We start from the raw sequence: 21,058 nt of genomic DNA on the forward strand, positions 1-21,058 counted from the left end.
TTTACCATAGCAACAGGGAAAGGGTGATGCCAGTGTGGAAAGTTATCCTATCCTACATTCCTCTCATATAAGGGCAAAGATATGTGGACGTAGCAGCCCCACCACTTTGGTAATGTACCAACTGGCTTTTGGAAGTTAGCTTATTAACACCTTTGACTCACTAAATCTCTTAATAACAGAAAACCCACAACCACTGTGGATTTTACTACACAATGAAACAAATAATTGTGTGAAAAATTAAATTGAGTATTGCTAGGCAATAGCTTTAATAATAATAATAATAATAATAATAATCGTAATAATCGTAATAATAAATTATTTATATCCCACCCTCCCCAGCCAAAGCCAGGCTCAGGGCAGTTAACAACAATAAATAACCCATTACAGTTCAGGTAAGTATAAAGTAGGGCAGGTAGCATTACTGTGGTGTAGAAATGAGGGATTGTAGCAGAAGCTCTAGAAATTACCGTATTTTTTTGCACCATAACACTCACTTTTTTCCTCCTAGAAAGTAAGGGGAAATGTCTGTGCATGTTATGGAGGAAATGCCTACGGGTGGCATGCCTACGGATTTTCCTCCTCTAAAAACTACGTGCGTGTTATGGTCGGGTGCGTGTTATAGAGCGAAAAATACGGTACTAAGAACACAAGAAGGAGATCCTGCTGGACAAGGTCAATGGTCCATCTAGTCCACCATCCTGTTCCCACAGTGGGCAATGCCCAATAACAATGCACAGTCCTATATTTCTTAAATGACCTTGGGAGAAAGATGTTGGCATTTGAAAAAAAACGCTAAAATTCAAAACTTAAAAAGCACTTTCTACTAAAACTCGCTAATTTAATGGAAAAATCACCACCAGCACAACCACCACTCCTCTCATCGAGATATGCGTTTGCATTGGAACCCTTGAGAAAACACAAGTCTGAATTTTATGCAAGAGGCTTTCAAAGACAAGTATTTCAAAGAAGGAATACTAGATGACAGAAATGGTACTATTATTTTGTCTAGAAATTTGAACTGAAACTCAATGGGAATTTTAAAAGAGAGAGCAAGAAAAAGAAAGGGCTGTGTTTGTTCCCAGAATAAACAACATTTCTGTGTGCTGTAAACTTCTGCTGTAAAACTAGATCAAGAGACAATTTATGTCCTCAAAATATGAGAGGACAAGAGCCTTGAAACAATATGGCAGCACATATCTTCTGACAGTGGTAGCCTCAGTGGTACTCTGTCTGCAGCAACGTGCTAAATAGTTATCATTAATGTATTGTTCTCGTGGAAAAAAACCAATGTGTTCTCTCTCTTGTCTTGTTGATACTTCTTAAGACTGAACTTGGCATTGTGTTGAGAATGAACAAAACACTGTTGTTCATTATTATGAAACTATTAAATGTCATGTCATCTTGAATTTACAGACATGAAATGCCAGCTTTCAGTTTTGTGAACAGTTTTCTGTACGTTATACTTGATGCATTATGCAGAAGAAGATTGCTGATTGCTGTTCACTCTATTGTTCAATGACCTAGTTCTGTACTGAGCATTTTACACATTAGAAGGAAAACAGTACCAAGTTTATTCCCTGAAGAATTGCTAAGGAACCTGGTATTGGTCTTAACAAGCAAAGTGGCTCTCACTCGTTTGCTCAAATCTCTCTGCGTGGTTAGAATAATAGAACTGTAGCACTGAAATGGGACTTGAGGGTCATCTAGTCTAACCCCCTGCAACCCCCTCTTTTTGCCTAGTGCAAGGCTTAAACCCAATACCCTGAGATTAAGAATCTCATGCTCTACCGACTGAGCTATCCCAGGAGGGATTTGCTGTTCTAGTCAGATCGTTTTCAGAAAACAATTGCTTACTAATTAGTTCTCTGTAACCAAGAAAATGTTTAGATTCTTAAAATATTGTTTAGCTAATATTTGGAGTATTAAGGAAAGATGCCAGGCACTGTGTAAAAATGCAGACTAAGCTTCTTTTCCAGGCCAGGTCATCATGTGGGGGGAAGTTGTTAAGGTGCTGATATCTAGTTATCATCAAAGCAAGGTTTTCGAGTCTGGGCAAACGGAGGTTTCCAGGGTGGCAGTGGGCAATGATGTTAAGGGGGGGGGGTATCTTGCAAGGAGTTTCCGGGAAGAAGAAGCAAGAAGTGGGTAGAATGCCATATGGGGCTGAAGAAGAAGCCATTGCCACAGGAACAGACAGCATGGCTGATTCATCTACTTGTAGATTTGTGCTGGCTGCTTCGGAGGGCAACAAAGGACTCTCTTGTGATGCTAGTGTTGGGAACTCTATCTAGATGCAGGTTGTGAATATGTATAAATAAACCATATTTTCTAAGACACTACAGCCTCTCTTCTGTGCCTTAATTTTCCAACGGAAACACAACCCCTGGTTTATCAAGAATCTTGCACCGCTGGGCAGACATTGGGGTGACGTGCAGTAATATTAAAATGTTTAAATAATAACAGGTGGGCCAGGGGGTGGGAACCAACATTACACTAAATTGAAGTACAGGTGTTTACTGCATCACTCTGCTTGCATAACCTTAACATTCAACCATTTTCAATGTTCCTTGAAGTCTCCCATTTGCTGAAAAACTATATTGTCATTATTAATTTCCCACTATAAGGTGTATTGAACAGGACGCGGGTGGCGCTGTGGGTAAAACCTCAGCGCCTAGGACTTGCCAATTGCATGGTCGGCGGTTTGAATCCCTGTGGCGGTGTGCACTCCCGTCATTCGGTTCCAGCGCCTGCCAACCTAGCAGTTCGAAAGCACCTCCGAGTGCAAGTAGATAAATAGGGACCGCTTACCAGCGGGAAGGTATACGGCGTTCCGTGTGCTGCGCTGGCTCACCAGATGCAGCTTGTCACGCTGGCCACGTGACCCGGAAGTGTCTGCGGACAGCGCTGGCTCCCGGCCTATAGAGTGAGATGAGCGCACAACCCTAGAGTCTGGCAAGACTGGCCCGTACGGGCAGGGGTACCTTTACCTTTTTATAAGGTGTATTGAGATAATGCTGTTGTGATATGCAAAAATACTGAAACAAAGAGCACTGAGAAGAAACGTAACTATTGGTTACGTTTTGCCTCAGTCTTGCCTTCTTTGCTTCAGTCTGCCTTCTTTGCCTCAGTCTTCTCCGAGAAAGAAAACAATGCCCGACCTGAAGAATTTGGAGCAAATGATTCAGCAGAGGAAACACAGCCCAAAATAACTAAGGAGATAGTACAAGAATACTTGGCTAGTTTAGATGTATTCAAGTCTCCAGGGCCAGATGAACTGCATCCAAGAGTATTAAAAGAACTGGCAGATGTGATTCCTAGAGAACAGGCGAAGTCCCGGCAGACTGGAGGGCAAATGTTGTCCCTATTTTCAAAAAGGGGAAAAGAGAGGACCCAAATAATTACCGCCCAGTCAGTCTGACATCAATGCCAGGGAAGATTCTGGAGCAGATCATTAAGCAAACAGTCTGTGAGCACCTAGAAAGGAATGCTGTGATCACCAATAGTCAGCATGGATTTCTGAAAAATAAGTCATGTCAGACTAACCTGATCTCGTTTTTTGACAGAATTACAAGCCTGGTAGATGAAGGGAACGCAGTGGATGTAGCCTACCTTGATTTCAGCAAGGCATTTGACAAGGTGCCCCATGATATTCTTGTAAAGAAGCTGGTAAAATGCGGACTTGACTATGCTACCACTCTGTGGATTTGTAACTGGCTGACTGACCGAACCCAAAGGGTGCTCATCAATGGTTCCTCTTCATCCTGGAGAAGAGTGACTAGTGGGGTGCCACAGGGTTCTGTCTTGGGCCCGGTCTTATTCAACATCTTTATCAACGACTTGGATGATGGACTCAAGGGCATCCTGATCAAAATTGCAGATGACACCAAACTGGGAGGGGCGGCTAACACCCCAGAGGACAGGATCACACTTCAAAACGACCTTGACAGATTAGAGAACTGGGCCAAAACAAACAAGATGAATTTTAACAGGGAGAAATGTAAAGTATTGCACTTGGGCAAAAAAAATGAGAGGCACAAATACAAGATGGGTGACACCTGGCTTGAGAGCAGTACATGTGAAAAGGATCTAGGAGTCTTGGTTGACCACAAACTTGACATGAGCCAACAGTGTGACGCGGCAGCTAAAAAAGCCAATGCAATTCTGGGCTGCATCAATAGGAGTATTGCATCTAGATCAAGGGAAGTAATAGTGCCATTGTATTCTGCTCTGGTCAGACCTCACCTGGAGTACTGTGTCCAGTTCTGGGCACCACAGTTCAAGAAGGACACTGACAAACTGGAACGTGTCCAGAGGAGGGCAACCAAAATGGTCAAAGGCCTGGAAACGATGCCTTATGAGGAACGGCTAAGGGAGCTGGGCATGTTTAGCCTGGAGAAGAGGAGGTTAAGGGGTGATATGGTAGCCATGTTCAAATATATAAAAGGATGTCACATAGAGGAGGGAGAAAGGTTGTTTTCTGCTGCTCCAGAGAAGCGGACACGGAGCAATGGTTTCAAACTACAAGAAAGAAGATTCCACCTAAACATTAGGAAGAACTTCCTGACAGTAAGAGCTGTTTGACAGTGGAATTTGCTGCCAAGGAGTGTGGTGGAGTCTCCTTCTTTGGAGGTCTTTATGCAGAGGCTTGACAACCATATGTCAGGAGTGCTCTGATGGTGTTTCCTGCTTGGCAGGGGGTTGGACTCGATGGCCCTTGTGGTCTCTTCCAACTCTATGATTCTATGATTCTAGGTAGGCAGGCACAACATTCAGTTGAAGAATGCTATAAGGTCCAATAGTAATACCTCACTATCAGAACGGATCTTGCTTTGCTGGTGCAAAGGAATGATTCTACCCCCGGGGACCCACATTTAAAATAGAAGAGTTGGATTAGACCTTTCTTTAAGTTCCTGCAGTTGGGAAGTAATTGGCATTTTGTACACTGTGTTTCTTTTCTTTCTTTTTTCTAATATTTGCATTTAAAATATTTCTATAAGGAGTGTTAATGTGACACCTGCAATTTTCATGGCAAAAACCTAAGTGTGTGCTTTCGGGGGGTGGGGGGGGAGGGAAAATAGCACTCCACTTAAAAAAAAAATCAACAGAACCTTCTATGTATCAATATGCACATTTGAAGTATCCTTCTAGTCATTCATTCCCTTTGATTTTCTCCAGAAAATATTCTGTGTTAAAAAGAAAGTTTCTGAAAGAATATCAATATTTTGACACTGAAAGAGAAAAGGGAAAATTACATGATAAGTCTTAGGAACTGGGACGAAGAGAAGCGTACATGGTAATAATACCTAAAAGAATTGAGGTGAATCTATGATTCTGTAATAACCTTCAATGTCTCATTCTTTTGAAATATATTGACTGCTACAATTCTGTATGTATGGTTTCATTTTTCCACTTAAAAGTATACCTCATAGCAATAGTAACTAATTTTCAGGAAAGCTGTAAATAAAAAAAAAACCCTATTACAACATAATTGGTAAATATAAACCTAAGTGTATTTCTGAAGACAAGAACAATTTAGACTGGACTCCCTGAGAGAAAGCCCAGTTGAACATAGGGAATTATTTCCAAGTAAACATACATACATGGCCCCCGGCCTCTTGAGTGAGATGGGCACACCAACCCCAGAGTCTGTCAAGACTGGCCCGTACGGGCAGGGGTACCTTTACCTTTACCTTTAAACATACATAGGGATCACAGTCAGGTAAATAAATACATCTGTAATTGAACTAAACTAAGCAAATTATAAAGGAGTACAAATTGCAAATTCATTAATAGGAAATGGTCAGTATAATTTAGAATACGTTCAGTTGTGTACGCTGTTCTCATGCACCTACCCAAATTCTATTTAAATTCCTATTTATAAGCATGCATGTCCATATTCATTTAATGATATTCATGTCTGAAAATAGCACATACTTGTGAAAATTTACACACACACACACAAATTACTTACTTAAAAACCACACACCTGTCTTACAGATCATAGAGATAGCTTATTTATCCTCAGGAAACCCTGAGCTCATTTTTTGTTTATTTCAAACTAAACTGCTTCTTGTAGGCATAAGGCCCTGAGCCTATATCTTGAGTAAAGTAAGTGCATAACGCCATGGGGCATAATGAACACAGAACAGAATTCTAACTCAGATCATGATTCCTGGAAAACCAAGAGGGCTAATGCTTTTAAAGAGCACAGTCTGTGTCTAAGTACAAAATGGACTCTTGGCTACTTGGAGATATAGAGACGTGGTTTTGGGATGAGAACACATTGGGACGGGATTCATTTTACTAACAACCAAACCTTCATTTTCCATTCAGTGACACGATTAGGCACTTATTTATGCATTGTCAGGCACAAACATGCAGGCAGCATAAAAGTTATTGAAAAAAAATTAAAGCCTGCTTCGCTGTGTTGCAGGACCGTTGGTTAAGTGCTTTGAAATGATGATCTATGAGGTAGATGTTGCATATTAAATAAAGATATTTAAATGATAAAGCCCCCTTTAGTGAGCACTGATGAATGTTAAATGTTCCAAGCCACAAAGCTGAGCCATCCGTCATATTCACATGTTATCACAGTCAATGATGGAGCAACCCCAGTGATGACAGATGGACTGTGAGATTATTATCCCCTTATTTCCAGAGTCACCAAACCAGTCTCCTACTCAAGCATTATTTTTAACTTTGCATTAAATTAATAACTTCCTCCACACTTCTGTGGTGGGAATGATCAATGCTTTCCTCCTGGGTGTAAAAGGGAAATGGACTAGTGTAGTCAACTGAAGGAAGTAGGGAAAGAAGCCTGCTCATCCACTGGAAAAATCGGAGTGGGTGGCGGGGGGGGGGGCGGAGAGAGAGAAAGAGAAGGCTGCTGGAAACTTCAGCTAAGTAGAATAAATATAAAATTGTGATCTCGGGGAAGAAAAGTAATGATAACAGTAAGCACATAATAATGGCTTTTCTCTGCACTTAGGTAAAAGCTGAATTTTTGATGTGCACAATATATTTTCATAAAATTTTATATACTATGTTTTATACACTTATTGGCTATTCCATAATAATGTGTGCGCTAACAGTAAAATTGCTCCCAAATTTATGTGTGTTATTTATTCTTTCCCACGTAACAATGCTTTTTGTTGTAAAAAATATTCTGTTTATTAATGTAACTTTACAACCACTGCATCCAAGATCCGTGGTAAATTAATGACATTTTTATTATTTTATAGTGTCATTAAATTTTTACTGATCACTCCATCAAACAGAAGCCATAAAGGCCATAATGTAAACTGGGACACTTAGATCAGGGGAGCAGGAAACCATTCCATATAGTCTGAAGTAAATGGCTTGCTATAAATGATATTTATACCATCTTTAAGCATGTGAGAATACTTGGACAAGTTTGGCAAAACTGTTTCAGTACAGCAGTGGATTGTGTACTTAAATAACAGTTTATTTGCCAGCAAGGCAAGGGTTTGTGTGTGTGTTTTTAAACCATATGAAAGAAGATGACTGATTGCATTCATCTTTTGAAAAACAATATATGAAATGTAATAATACACCAGGCCCCCTCCCTTTTGGATTACCAAGACTGATCAGACTATAACCATTCCTCAAATTATTTCAACATGTCGTTCCCCTTGCTATGTATGCAGACGCTGAAGTGGAAAATGGCATACATAGTTGGACAGTGATGTAATACCTTTTATTTCAAGAGTCTAACTTAGTAGTTACCAACATTTATTTCAAGAGCCAATTTTGAGACTCTTTGTTAATGTGGGTCATTTACAGAAGCCACAGAGTAAATGCCTTTGGGACCGTTACACACTCTGCGGACAGTATTCCAGTTGCAAAGTGTGCAGACAATTCCAGGATGTTGTCTTTACATGCACGATACATTAAAGTTAAGTTATTCCATATTAAGCCCACTCAAGAAACAATAACACCAGTGTCTTGTTTCCCGCTTGTTCCTTCCCTAAACCATATTGGCTGCGTCCTGGAAGAGCTTCCCAACTGGCCTGTGAAGGCAGGGCCCTTACTGACTCCAGCTACAAAAGCCTAGGCTGCCGAACAGACTTTTTGGTTAGGGAATTGTTTAAGGGGGCTGTTGGGGGGACAGTTGTGGCTGTTACTGATATTCATATTTTGTATCTACATTTTTAGTTGCTATGATTTATGTGAAATTTTTTCAGTTTGGTTGTGTACTTTTTGTGTGTTTTATTTGTTTACAACTACTTTGTTATATTTGTAATTATGTACATTTTTTCATGTTGTGAGCCACCTTGACAGCATACAAATAAAAGTATGTGTGTTCCTCTGTTCAAGTACAGATATAATAAATGAACAGAACGGGAATGGTTTCAAAACCTATTTAGATATTTTTCTAGAAAAAGTGCTTGTCATTTCTACACTCACAGCAGAATTCTGGGGGCATTAAAACCCAAAACAATGGAGGACAAAACTCCAGACTTTTAAGCAAGTGGCTTAAAGGTAGCCATGGCAACATAGTTGTACTTGGTTTAGGCATATAGATTTGCTTTCCAAACTAGTGCACAAATAACAGTGCTCTGGAAAAACTTACAAATACCTCCGTTTTTCTCTGCAAGGCCAACTTGTGCATTGTCCAAAGACATTCCATTACTTTGTGGCAGTGGCTATTAGCAAATTAAATCACCCTATGCTTGGAATCTCAGACAATATTCTAGGCACAGCAAGAGTCATTAAAAATGGACATGTGAGGATTCTTATCAGACCAAGGTAAGTGCCGTGGAAATTGTTGTCTATTAATTGATTTGTTTTTGTTTTTGCAAGCAATGTAATAGGCCTCAACACAAAATCATCAGCTGCACCCTCCATGCAGCTAGTGGTACCTCTAGTTATGATCTTAATTCGTTCCGGAGGTCCATTCTTAACCTGAAACTGTTCTTAACTAGAGACGTTCTTTCGCTAATGGGGTCTCTTGCCGCTGTGCCGCCGGCACACAATTTCCGTTCTCATCCTAGGGTAAAGTTCTCAACTCGATGTAACTCTTTCAGGTTAGCAGAGTTTGTAACCTGAAGCGTTTGTAACCCAAGGTTACAAACTGTAACCTTGGTATGACTGTATATAAGTATCAGGATTATAAGAGGTGGGCTCATTTTTCACAAAAATGGGAAAGAGAAACACAAAATGATGTGTTTCAATGCAGTGTCCATTGGCACAAAAGGGCTTCTGTTTCCTTCCCCTCCCAAATTTGTAGGGTCCCTAAATCCCGTGTAGCTAATTTTGTAGACACCTAGGGGGTTGGAGGGAAGAAGAGTCTGAGAAGTTCTGTTGCACACTTGTGCCAGCAGAGCTGCAACATTGGATACAGCCCTAGGTGTGGGACATCCAAAGTTTGGCTTGTGATACATGACTCCAATAATTAAGTGGATTCATGTATGGCCCTCACAATCCAAATGCTGTATCAGTTGAACAAAGGATGTAGATATTCACCTGGTTGGGCCAGGTGTGTATTCTTCTCAATTCACCCAAAACAGGGAAAAGGAGTACAGCAGTGGCTTTAGGGCTGTGCAACCAGTGTGGCTGCTTCAGCCTCCCCACCTGTCACTTGCCTTCTTGCACTGCCTTGGGGTTTTTTAAGAGAATTGGGCATTCTTTCTTCAGATGTCCAAAGAGAGTAACAGCATTCCCATAAATACATGTATCCTCCTTCCCCCACAGCCTCCCACATTGTTAATGGCTCTCTGGATTCAACCCCATATTTAGCAAAAGTACTGTGCAAGGTTCAGAACAGAACAAATGTTAATTATTTTAAACCAAAGAATTTGGAAAGCACTTTACTTGATGAAGACTGAAGCTGCAGGTGGGAGGAAGAGCGGGTGAATTGACAATAACGGTATTTCCCCCCCAAGTTACATTGTTTGGGAGTGGAAAACCTCATATGCTTCTCTGTTAAGGAAGACTTTTTGATTTAAGTCCTCCACACCTCTGAGCATATAGTCACAAATCCTGAACTACTGCCACACTTGCCATCACCTCTAAATTATAGACCTATTCCAGTTAGATTACTTTCATCAAGATTATTGCACTCACTGAACTGCGCCCCCCCCCCCCGCTTTAAATAGAACTCGTGTCTTTGTTCATCTGGTTTTAATATAGTTTTAACCAATTGCAAAGTTATTTATAAAGTTTGCAGCTCCCCAGTAGTTAGACTTATGAAGCATTCAGTTTTAAGCATATCCAGTTGTGTGGTAACCCAACCACTGCTTTCATGTGGTTCCCATAGTTTTATTTATGCACAAAAGCTTGATCCATAGCGGTAGCCAAACACTTTGGGATTAACCCTTTGTTTCAAATAAGAGAAGTATATCATTTTCTATAGTTCAGCCAAAACTTCACGTAGACTAATTCTCACAAAAGGGTAACACATTAATTCTGCTGAAATTAATCTAGTTCTACTGGTCTTGAGAGTGAAAGGTTTGAGCCAACTGAAATAGCCCCTTAGCAAGTGAAAGGAAAGAGAAAATGGGAGTTTTTGACATGCTGCATTGTAAGCTAAACAGAGGCTGCCAATCTGAAGCCTAAACTATAAGTAAGCACTTTCAAAGATTTTATATTGGTAAATAAATTTAGAAGCAGCAAAGGTTTGATGAAACATTATTTCATAGTATAAGCTGTTCACCTTATGGACACAATGGCCTCCCATCCTTCCTGAGCTGTTCCTTTCCTTTCATTATCAGCACATATTATAGGACTGTTTCACTTGGTTGCATCTGGGCCACTGCCAATGTCAGGATACTAGGATTTAATAGGCTGATGATGAATTATGTGGGACAAACCTTATATTGGACAAACTTTATATTATTACCATGCATTAGGATCTGGAAATGTATTACTTTAGAGGAGACCTTTCCATTTAATACCATCCTGACAAGGCATGGGTAATTACTGACTTCTGCAGCTGTTATTTTAATAGTAATTTCTAACACCCATACCCTAGATTAGTGATGGCCAAACTTGGCCCTCCAGCTGTGTTGGGACTACAATTCCCATCATCCCTGACCACCGGTCCTGTTACCTAGGGATGATGGGAGTTGTAGGCCAAAACATCTGGAGGGCCAAGTTTGGCCATCACTGCCCTAGATACTCCAAAGTGTTTTCAGCAATTTCCCAGGCAGTTTCAAATATATGCAGTTTACAGGTACTAACACGGCTTCACTTTGGCAGTAAAACTACATAATAGACAGAATCCCATGCCCAGGGGCCAAATATGGCTAACTGTTCTTAGGTCTCACCCCTTCTCTAGGCCACACCAGCCATGCTATCCAACCACCAAGTGCTTTTATCTAGCTAGAATGTGTTTTTGAATTCTGTTAATGTCTCTTGCTTTCAGATGTGTGTATCCCAGTCTTCTTTCTTAGTGTCCTACTCCCCCAAAAACTCACCCTTATGAAGGAGAAACTGGCAGCGTGAAGACTCACTGGAGACAGAAAAGCCTTTGAAGGCTTCATCCTTAAGGTCTGGATGCTCCTGCACATGTTATTGAGCATTATTTCCTGCCAGTGTGCATGGGATTTAAATCTCCTGTGGCTCCCAATTCAATAAATTAGGTTGAGAGGCAGGTGGAATTGCATCAGCTATATACTACAGCAGGAAAGGATGCACCCATCAGGCCTTAATGATGCACTCGAAAAGTCCCCTCCTATCTCAAGTGAGCTCTCCCTACAGCCATTTCCTAACTTTTCAAGAATAGCTTTGCTTGAGAAGGATGGTGAAGTGGCAAGAAGAGCTGGTTCAAAGAGTTGAGAACCTACTCCAAGTTAGGCCTGAGGTATGAAATAGGTGTGGACCTAGTTTGCAATGAAACCCAGTTTTAAAACGGGGTTCATATTCTAAGCCTCTGAGTTCTGAAATTCACACCCATAAATTAAGTTTCAGTTAAATCAAACAGGCTTACTTCTGATTAAAAAATCGTTAGGACTACTCTCTCTCTCTCTCTCTCTCTCTCTCTCTCTCTCTCTCTCAAAAATCAGGAATGCTTAACTGATTGCCCCATTCCATTGTTAATAATAGTTACACCAGCAGTTAAGCTGACTGGCAATACAGATGCTCCAAATAATCTGTGCAGTCTGAAACCTGAGATGGAAGTAGGAGCTGATGCATGCTTATAACTAAAAATATTGATTTGCAGATTCATATATTCTACCTTCACTAAGAGTGATATTGTAAAGTGTTTGCAAAAGCAATCTCTCTGTGTTTCAGAACTTAACCAGATGTTACAGACAGAGCTCCTGTTGCTCCTGGTCTCCTTCCTTTCTCATAATGTCTCTATGAATACAATGAGCGATATTAAGTCACTGCACTGTGTGTTGTCCTGTGCCTCACTTCACACCATTTGCTGTCAGCTGCAGGGATGAAACAACAAACAACGGGGCTGCATCACATCATACTTTCCAGCCCCCTCTTCACAAAAGTTGCCTGAAACCAATTCTGAGTAGTTCCCACCTCCCCTGTCAGCCATAACCCACCCCACTCTGAAAGGCTCCTGAACGATCATGAAAGGCATATTGGTGGGGTGCAGGAGGGGGGAAGCGAGTGAGAAAATTATTCTCCACAGCCCCCTTATGTGTGTACTTCAAAGAATCCAAGCAACAGGGAGGAATTCACTGCCGCACCCTTCCAATTATTTCATCAGTGCAAGCGTTTCTGTTTGCCAATTCCACTCTCTTCCCCACCTCACTGTCCTGGGGATTCTCCTCCAGAGAGGATTTGGGTGTAATATTCCATTTTAAGGCTGGGAAATTCAATGATTTGGTTAGAAAACTTCAAGAGGTAGGACCTGAACTCATATGAGGAACCTCAGCATTCCATAAATGAGCAAGCTGAATGTTCTCTGCTTAATGAGAAGAAGAAATTGTTTTATTAAATAACTACCTACAGCAGTCCTCTGCTTCCAGCCCTGCCTCCTAGCTTGGCCTAGCAAAAATTACTTGCAGGACCGTTGGTTATCTATCTATGACCCACACACAACAGGAAAGGAGAAAGAGAGAGAGACTGAGTGGCAGCACCTCTGTGCTTCTTATAATATCAAGTTGTCAGTTACAGAACTATCTTTACCACTTTTAATGCCACCCCAAGGAAAAATTATACAGTGTACATGCGCTTTTTGTTGCTGCAATGGCAATATGCATTTAGCCTAGGTGCAGAGAGGGAGTGGGAATTGCTTAGGCATTTATTTGCCCAGTTCTGTGCTATTTGCTGTCTGTTTGAAGCATGTTTTAGCAACACTTTGTTTATATGCAGGAATCTTTGGAAATGCTCAGAAGGAAGACTAAGACGCCTCTAAAGACTCAGGGTGGATGACAATGGAATAATGATGCTAACATCACTATGCCATGTTCTTCCCTTGTATTTACAATAACTGCTGTGTTTTCCTGTGATTAATTCTGCCTCAAGGAAGAAAACAAGTGCTGCTTGCTGCTAGTGTCAGAAAAGCAGCATTATTGTATGCAAAGTTACATCAAGCCCGGAATAAAGGAATGTGCATGACAAAAAATTCACACATACTTCAACCAGCTCTTTTCCTTACAAGAAAAGATCACACTGGAGATTAGCAATATTTATACCACTTCAAGTATGCCTGGTGTGGAGTCTGAGTAAGATTTGGGGGGTAGGGGACCCCATCTGGCTGTGGCTTCCTATTTCTCAGGGCTGGGATAGCCCGGTACCTGTCAAGGGCCCTGCCCCACAAGAGGCTCGTTGGCAACCACCAAAGCCCCTGTCCTTTGCTGCTGCTTCTCCAAAGAAAGAGGGAGGGAAGGCACCGCAGGTGATTCCACCTTCCCTCTTCCTCTAGGTGTCAGCAGGGACTGGATGGACCTAAGTCTCCATACAGTGGGCGAGACTGAGGCAAGGAAAGCAGTAGTGATGGTGGAGAGGAATGGAGTGCGCTAAAAGGGATGGTGGACTGAGGATGGGGTTCCACCAAAGACATCATGACCAAGGCTCTGTTAATAACTCTGACGGACGAGCAATCTTTTGTACATCAAAAACATGGGTGTGTGACTTCAACCTGTCTCCTTCCCCGTGTGGCTGGTCTAGCTGTTATTGCTGTTGCGACGCTCCTAATCATGTGTTTCAGAGGGAGGGAGGTTGTGTGTCAGCGGGTGAGGGATGGGGAGATTGGATGTGGTGGCTAGAGAATGAAGTGCCTGGGAGGGTGAATGAGAGTGTGTATGTAACTGTGTCACCAGACAACTTCAGAAACAAAACACTCAACCTTGACCACTTCTCTATTTTTAATGCATAGCCAACCACCAAGATCTGGTCCCTGTAGAAGCCTGCCATGCAGCAAAGAAACACGCTGAGATCCTGCTAGGGGAAAGTAGCTGGTGGGGTGGTGGAAGCTGCATGGAGAAAGTGGTAGGCAGGAAAGGGTTAAGCACCCTTCTCATACCTTCTGTTTCTTCACTGCAAATTCTGCCTTCCCCTTGCCACCTTGTTCAACACCCACCCAGGTTCCCAGACCAGAGTCCACCACTAAGCAGGACATTAGGCCTTAAGACTGCTCTTATTTCTTCAGGATTATGGATTTATATAAAGGATAACTTTCATGAAAGCATCTGAAATTAGGCTATTTCTAGCAGTGCTATCACCACAATATTTTTAAATGGAACCACAAATGTAAACCTGTTTGTTGAAAGTCTCCATGACTACAATATCTCTTTTAAAAGACACTGCTAAAGTCACAGGGCTCACCTTTCCATAAGATGCTCCATTCTGCATTTCTACATGATCAAATTCTAATTGCATCAGATACATTCGGCACAGCACTTCAGCGTGTGTGAGCGGTATTGTAATCATTTAGCTATTCAAAAGAAAATTTAATTCGTGATCAGGCCGCCAAAAACAGCAGTGTGGCCCATTGTTCTATATGGGGGGGAGCGAAACTGATTTAGAAATATTATATATATATATATTCCAAGCAAACATGGTAATTAAATGCATATGAAGAAGCCAAACCTTTTCTCTCAAAACTGTGTTTGCATACAAAAGAGAGCAAGAAACTCCCATGCCATGATATAAAAGCAAACTTAAGACAAAGCCTCACACACTGCAGCTGAACAATGTGCTTTGGTTCTCATGGCTCAATATTATTAATCCTATGCCTAATTTAAATACTGTCATACAGCCACATATATTTGAATTAACCATGTGACTCAAACAGATTGCAAGTGTCCAGCATGCTTTTCATTTCTAATAAAAGGGGGCAGTATTACACCAGTGATGTTTCAAACTGCCCAAATATTTGTTAAGAGAGCTGATGAAGAATCAAAAGGATTTGAGTGTTTTACAGAATTGTAATTGTTATTTCTTGGACATGGGTTTATTGTTGGAACAAATATTTTGCTTAAAGCATTATCCCTGAAATATAGCTTGAAATTCTGGTGTTTAAAACTGAAGCTAGAAATTGAAAAGCATCAAGAGCAAAAATATGAAGATACCATTTAGAAAAGGCTATTAAAACTAAGAAAAAAGCAAAGAATGCATTGCCAGAGAGGACAGAAAGGAGAATGATATATATATATATCTCACTTTGGATTATGGTAATGTTCTCTACATGGGGCTGCCTTTAAGAGAGCCCAGAAGCTTCCATTCATCCAAATGTTTGCAAGTCTAACTATATATCTTCAATCTCATGGTAGCTCCATTAGCTTCCGATTTGCTTCTGGGTTCTCAAAGTGCTTATTCTAGCCTTTAAGGCTCTATACAGCATGACATTTTGTGGCAGTTTCCCCACACAATCAAAATCACATCACCTAATTGTCAACTTTTACGTTTTTAAAAATATACCTTTACTTTTGTATAAATCTTCATAAAACTATAAGATGCTTTTAAAATTAATATAATTATTGCAAAGAAAAATGGATTAAATGTGACGATTCAAAGGCAATTTACAGACTTCAAAATTATGTGGCTGAGCTTGGGAGAATATTCCTTTGCACAACAGTTTCAAGTTTATTTGAACTAAAAAAAATCCTGCAAATGGTCAGTCGAACTTCGCCACCAATTGAATTCTGCTTGTCAGGCAAACAGATGGTGGTTTTTGTTTGTTTGTTTTTTAAAATGATTTATCATTAGCTGGTATTTGAAGAAGCAAACCTAATGATTTAGATGTGCATCTTCAGAAACCCCTTTTGAAAAGAAGTACTGAAAATTGGTCTAGGCAAAAGACAACTATTTCAAAGATGTATTACTTGATTTTTGATGCACTGGTATACAGCACATTTTACATAGAAGTTTGTAGCCAGATTATCACTATTCATGTAGTGTGTGGATCAGTCTGCCCATGATTTAGCAGCTTGGCATTGTTTAATGTTTAGATAAGATATAAGGATTTGTTAGAAAAGAAAACCCAAGATGGTTGTCACCAATGGAAGCGAAGGCACAGAAAAACTCAATATGGAGGCCAAATGGCCGAGATATTGGGAAATTTTGGAACAAGATGGAGACAGAATAAAATTGCAGAGCTTTGAAAAATTGAAAAATAAAGTGCGAGATTGGCTTCATTATTACCAAATAATGGAGGCATATAATTTGGATTAAAAAGTTGGCTTCCAGGTGGAAAAATCAAAATTGGAAACAGAATTGTTTGATCCAAAAATTAAGCATTTGTCAAGAATGTATAACTTGTTGCTGAGATGGAACACTCAGGATGAAATGGTGAAATCAGTTATGATTAAATGGGCACAAGATGTTGGACATAACATAATGATGGCTGACTGGGAACAGTTATGGACCACAGGTATGAAATTTACGGCATGTAAGAGAAAACTTCATGAAAATGATTTACAGGTGGTACATGACACCAGTCCAGCTTGCAAAAACTTACCATTTGCCCGATAATAAATGTTGGAAATGTAATGAGACTGAAGGTACATTCTTTCACCTTTGGTGGACATGCCCAAGGATTAAGACATTCTGGGAGATGATTTATAACGAAATGAAAAAGGTATGCAAATATACCTTCCTGAAGAAACCAGAGGCCTTTCTCCTGGGCATGGTCGGCCAACTGGTGCCAAAGAAGGATAGAACATTTTTTATGTATGCAACAACAGCAGCAAGAATACTCATCTCAAAATATTGGAAGACACAAGATCTACCCACCCGAGAAGAATGGCAGATGAAGTTGATGGACTACATGGAATTGGCGGAAATGACTGGCAGAATCCGAGTCCAGGGAGAAGAGTCGGTGGAAGAAGACTGGAAAAAGTTTAAAGACTATTTACGGAAATACTGTAAAATTAATGAATGTTAGAAAAATGTTGGAATGAAGTTATATGGCTTTAGTAGAAATGTTATAAGGAATTAAGGATAAATAGATTAATAGAGTATTAAAGGGAAAATAAGGTTGGAATGTGTTAAGATAATTACAGGATTAAAAATAGAGGAAGATGGAAAGAAATTGCTGAAAAAATTAATAGAAGTGGAATACAAAAAGGGAGGTGTGAGGAGGTCGCGGAAATAAGGGAATGAAAGATAAGATATTGAAATTATTTGATGTGTTTTAAATTGTGTTTGTTTTGTTTTGTTAGTTTAATGTTAGTGTTTTGTTAGTGTAATGTATAGGTTTTTTTGTTTTTTGTATTGTATTGTATTGTATTGTATTGTATTGTATGGTTTTTATTTTTTGTAGTGTTTAAATTGTTGGAAAAGGTAAATATTTTTTTTTTAAAAAAAAAAGATTTAGCAGCTTGTCCTGTGAAATTCTGTTAATATAAGCACTGTTTTTTGTAATACTATAGGTGTCTATATAATTCTAGAGGCCAGTGGAATTAGCTCACAGTTTTCAGTGCTTTTCACAAACATAGGTTTATAAACAAGCCCTAAAAGCTCCCCATTCTGATTTGGGGTCAGTTTGGAATCTGAAGTCTGGACTTCCAGAGATCCTGTTGACCTTCGTCACACATCAAACCTTCAGTTCTTTCATGTTACAAAGAATTCTTTCACAGCGATAATCTGTATTAAATGAGTTTTAAAATGCTATCATTTAAACTAAAGCTTGTGCAAATAAATATTTATTAGGTTATGAATTTGTTTTGCAAACCACTGTTAATCCTCTAGGGGCAAGGGGCTAAGCAAATCCCTTTTACAGACACAGACCCTTTTCCCCTTGTTGTTCTGAGAAATGTAATAAGGCAACATATAAAATGCAAATGAAAAGGCATCTTGTCTTTGAGAGTTCTACTTGCAGGGTTATTTTCCCTTTGTGCATGCAACTATAGGCAATGAACCTCAGAACCCTACTCTCCTCTCGAGGAAACAGTTTGAAGGCAGCTGCCAGTGTCACAAACTCTTGGATGCTGACGAATATTGTTTGGATATTGTTTGGATTAAGAGGAAGCATCAATACAACTAAAATTTAAAAATCTATAAGCTTTTGTTGTGATGAGACTGGAACAGATCACTGCAAGAAAGCAATGGCTGCTGATCTGAAGTTATTTCTTATAAGGCTGCAGTCATCAAGGTGCTCTGCAGACAGATTTTTGGTTTCTTTTCATCTTTGTTTTCATACCAAATGACTGCAGTACATACTTATCTCACTTTAACTTCTCATAAACCCTTTGAGAGAGGATAAAGTAGAGTAAATTGTCCCGTAATCATCACACTTGTACCAAGCCACAAACCAAACAACCTATCAACAGCACCATATTAGTTACTATTCCTATGTAACTTTCCCAGAACACATTTTTAAAAATCAGTACTGGAAACCGATTACTCATTAAAAGGCCATGAGAAAATGGGCACAGCTCAATGGTAAAGCACCTCCTTTGTATGCAGAAGGTCCCTGCTTCAATCTACAGCATTTGCAGGTAGGCCTGGGAATATCCTGAAGAACTCTTACCAATCACTGCACACAATGCTGAGCTAATGGATTTCATGCAAGGCAGCTTTGGACAGCAGTTTGAAAAAATATAGCCCAGTTCATATGCAATGATTCTGGCTGAGGATTGCTAAGTTGGGAACAAGCATCGTGTCCATGTGCTCACCCTCCTCTGCTTCTGTCATGGCTACTTAAGACCAGATATTTCCCTTTTAGGTAGGCTAGTGCATTTGGAGCTCTTTAATGCAGAAAAATAAGAAGTGGTGACATAACAGAGGCTTATAAAAATTATGCATGACATGGAGAAAGTGCATAGAATTTCCATAGGCATTAGTTGGCCACTGTGGAAAGAAGGATGCTGGACTAGATTAACTTTTTGCTGCTCCACCAAGCCTCTTCTGTCCACTCATTTCATCAGACATAACTCCCCCAACCCGAATGCTAGTATATATGCCCTATAACGATGATGATGACGTTGATGATGATGATGATGATTTTATGTTTGGGAGTCTAAATTTCCTTTGTCCTGTAAGAGGAGGAAGTTTTGTCTTTTTTAAAATAGAACTATATGACATAGTGAATAACTATTTTGTCAGTATCAAAGATGATTAAAACTAGAAATGCAGAAGCTGCAACATGAGGTTCAGAGACCACTGGCTGGATAGAATTGCAAATAAAAATGAGCAGAAGAAATGACAGAAGAGGAATACAGTACCTTTTCAGTCCTGCAGTTGTTTAGACCCATGTTATTCATGGCAGGAAGTTTTCCATCAAGGCCATGATGATGTTGCTGCTGCTCCCGCTGGATCTGTTCTCTCATCTTTCGAGCCTCCTGAATGGCTTTCATGACTGTATCCTGGTCCCCGAACAGGGCAGGTGAGTTAAGACTGGAAAGGATGTCTGGAAACAACAAAGATAATCTTTATTTAAGGATATTTTTGAAAGCAGTCCATTAAAAAAAACTTCCTCTTTGCATGAAAGACTGAACACAGCCAACTAATCGTTGCAGACCACCTACTTATTCCAGGTAATGCAAACTTAAAAATATTCTACTGTTTTCATCTGTCAATGGAATACCATGAAGACTGTGAAGAGCACCTACTGAAGCTCCGTGTGAGCTTCCCAGATCTGCTCTGGAGGGTTTGGGGATCCTCCAGGGCAAATTTTAAAGAGGTGGAGGACTGCAGGTGATGAACACTCCCACAAATTTGGGTATCACCCTGTCTACTGTTCATTAAATACATGCACCAATAATTAAGACATGGGCATAAATCCAGATTTGTTTTCTGCCCAGATGAATGTCTACTTAGCTGCAACTAGTCCTCTTAGAGCTGTCAGTATAGCACAGCCAGTACTAAATGGCTTACTGAAACTATTTCATAACCTAGAATGGCTTGCCATAAATTCTTACAATGCATTTATAAAGACGAACACATGTATTTTTTTGTTTTTATATCTATTTTATGAATATATACTTACATCATGACATTATGCTTGCATAATACTACAACTGTCTGTATTTATTTTTAATAGCCCTCCATGAATTCATGTGGGTAGGACAAATAATGGAGTGGCTCCTCTTTTATTTTCTCCTCACAACCATCATGTGAGCTAGCCTAAAGATCACTTTGCCTGTGGCCACTACACTCACTACTTCAGATTTTATCATGTTGTTAAATAAAAGATTTGAGAGTTTTTTACTGAAGGAAGCAGGGAGGGGACAATTTTACCCAACAAGGTAACAGTGACTTGCCATCACACAAAGCGCTTAACAAAAAAACTCTGCCCAATGAAGCAGCATTTGGGTTAGGGCATGAGAAAAGCAACCAAAATACCAGGTGTCCAGGTAAATACTATGTGAATTTTAATTAGTCTTCTGTTGTGATTGTATAATTCTGGATTCAAGGCACTCTAGTCATGGAATGGCATGTTACAGCATGTGTGTGAGTGTATGTGAGATAGCACTTAAATAAAAGTCCAGAGCTGTAAATACACTGAGACAATACATTTTGATTCAGTTCTGATTGAGAAACAAGTCAGGGTAGGAATTAAATAAACTCTCATTGCTGTTGCAGATGAATTTGAGTGTAGAAAAGAATAGCCTTCTGGAAGGGTTTTCTATGTTTATACCAAAGGACAAAAATCATTCAGTGTTTGGAAACTTGAAGTCACTGTGCTCTT

At 40.0% G+C, this 21,058-nt stretch overlaps 1 protein-coding gene and 1 long non-coding RNA gene across 15 annotated transcripts in view; one reads left to right on the top strand and one right to left on the bottom strand.

Annotated features, from left to right (window-relative positions):
* Positions 1-21,058, top strand: part of LOC307210907 — a 125,018-nt gene that overhangs the window by 81,710 nt on the left and 22,250 nt on the right. The window contains exons 3-4 of one of the 5 annotated variants that reach the window (XR_013836214.1): positions 8,718-8,769; positions 13,297-13,553. The exons of 3 other annotated variants lie outside the window; for them this stretch is intronic. This is a non-coding gene — a long non-coding RNA (uncharacterized lncRNA). Of the gene's footprint in view, positions 1-8,717; positions 8,770-13,296; positions 13,554-21,058 lie in introns of those variants that run through there. One more of the 5 variants, XR_013836212.1, reaches the window with a different exon arrangement.
* Positions 1-21,058, bottom strand: part of SOX6 (SRY-box transcription factor 6) — a 435,786-nt gene that overhangs the window by 36,009 nt on the left and 378,719 nt on the right. For all 10 annotated transcript variants that reach the window (XM_079966105.1, XM_079966106.1, XM_079966103.1 and 7 more), the window contains one exon: positions 19,593-19,777. In XM_079966105.1, the coding sequence (XP_079822231.1) occupies positions 19,593-19,777 (185 nt within the window). The remainder of the gene's footprint in view (positions 1-19,592; positions 19,778-21,058) is intronic.

The sequence above is a fragment of the Podarcis cretensis genome (genome assembly GCF_951804945.1).
Source record: "Podarcis cretensis genome assembly, chromosome: 1".
In the NCBI taxonomy this organism is placed as follows: Eukaryota; Metazoa; Chordata; class Lepidosauria; order Squamata; family Lacertidae; genus Podarcis; species Podarcis cretensis.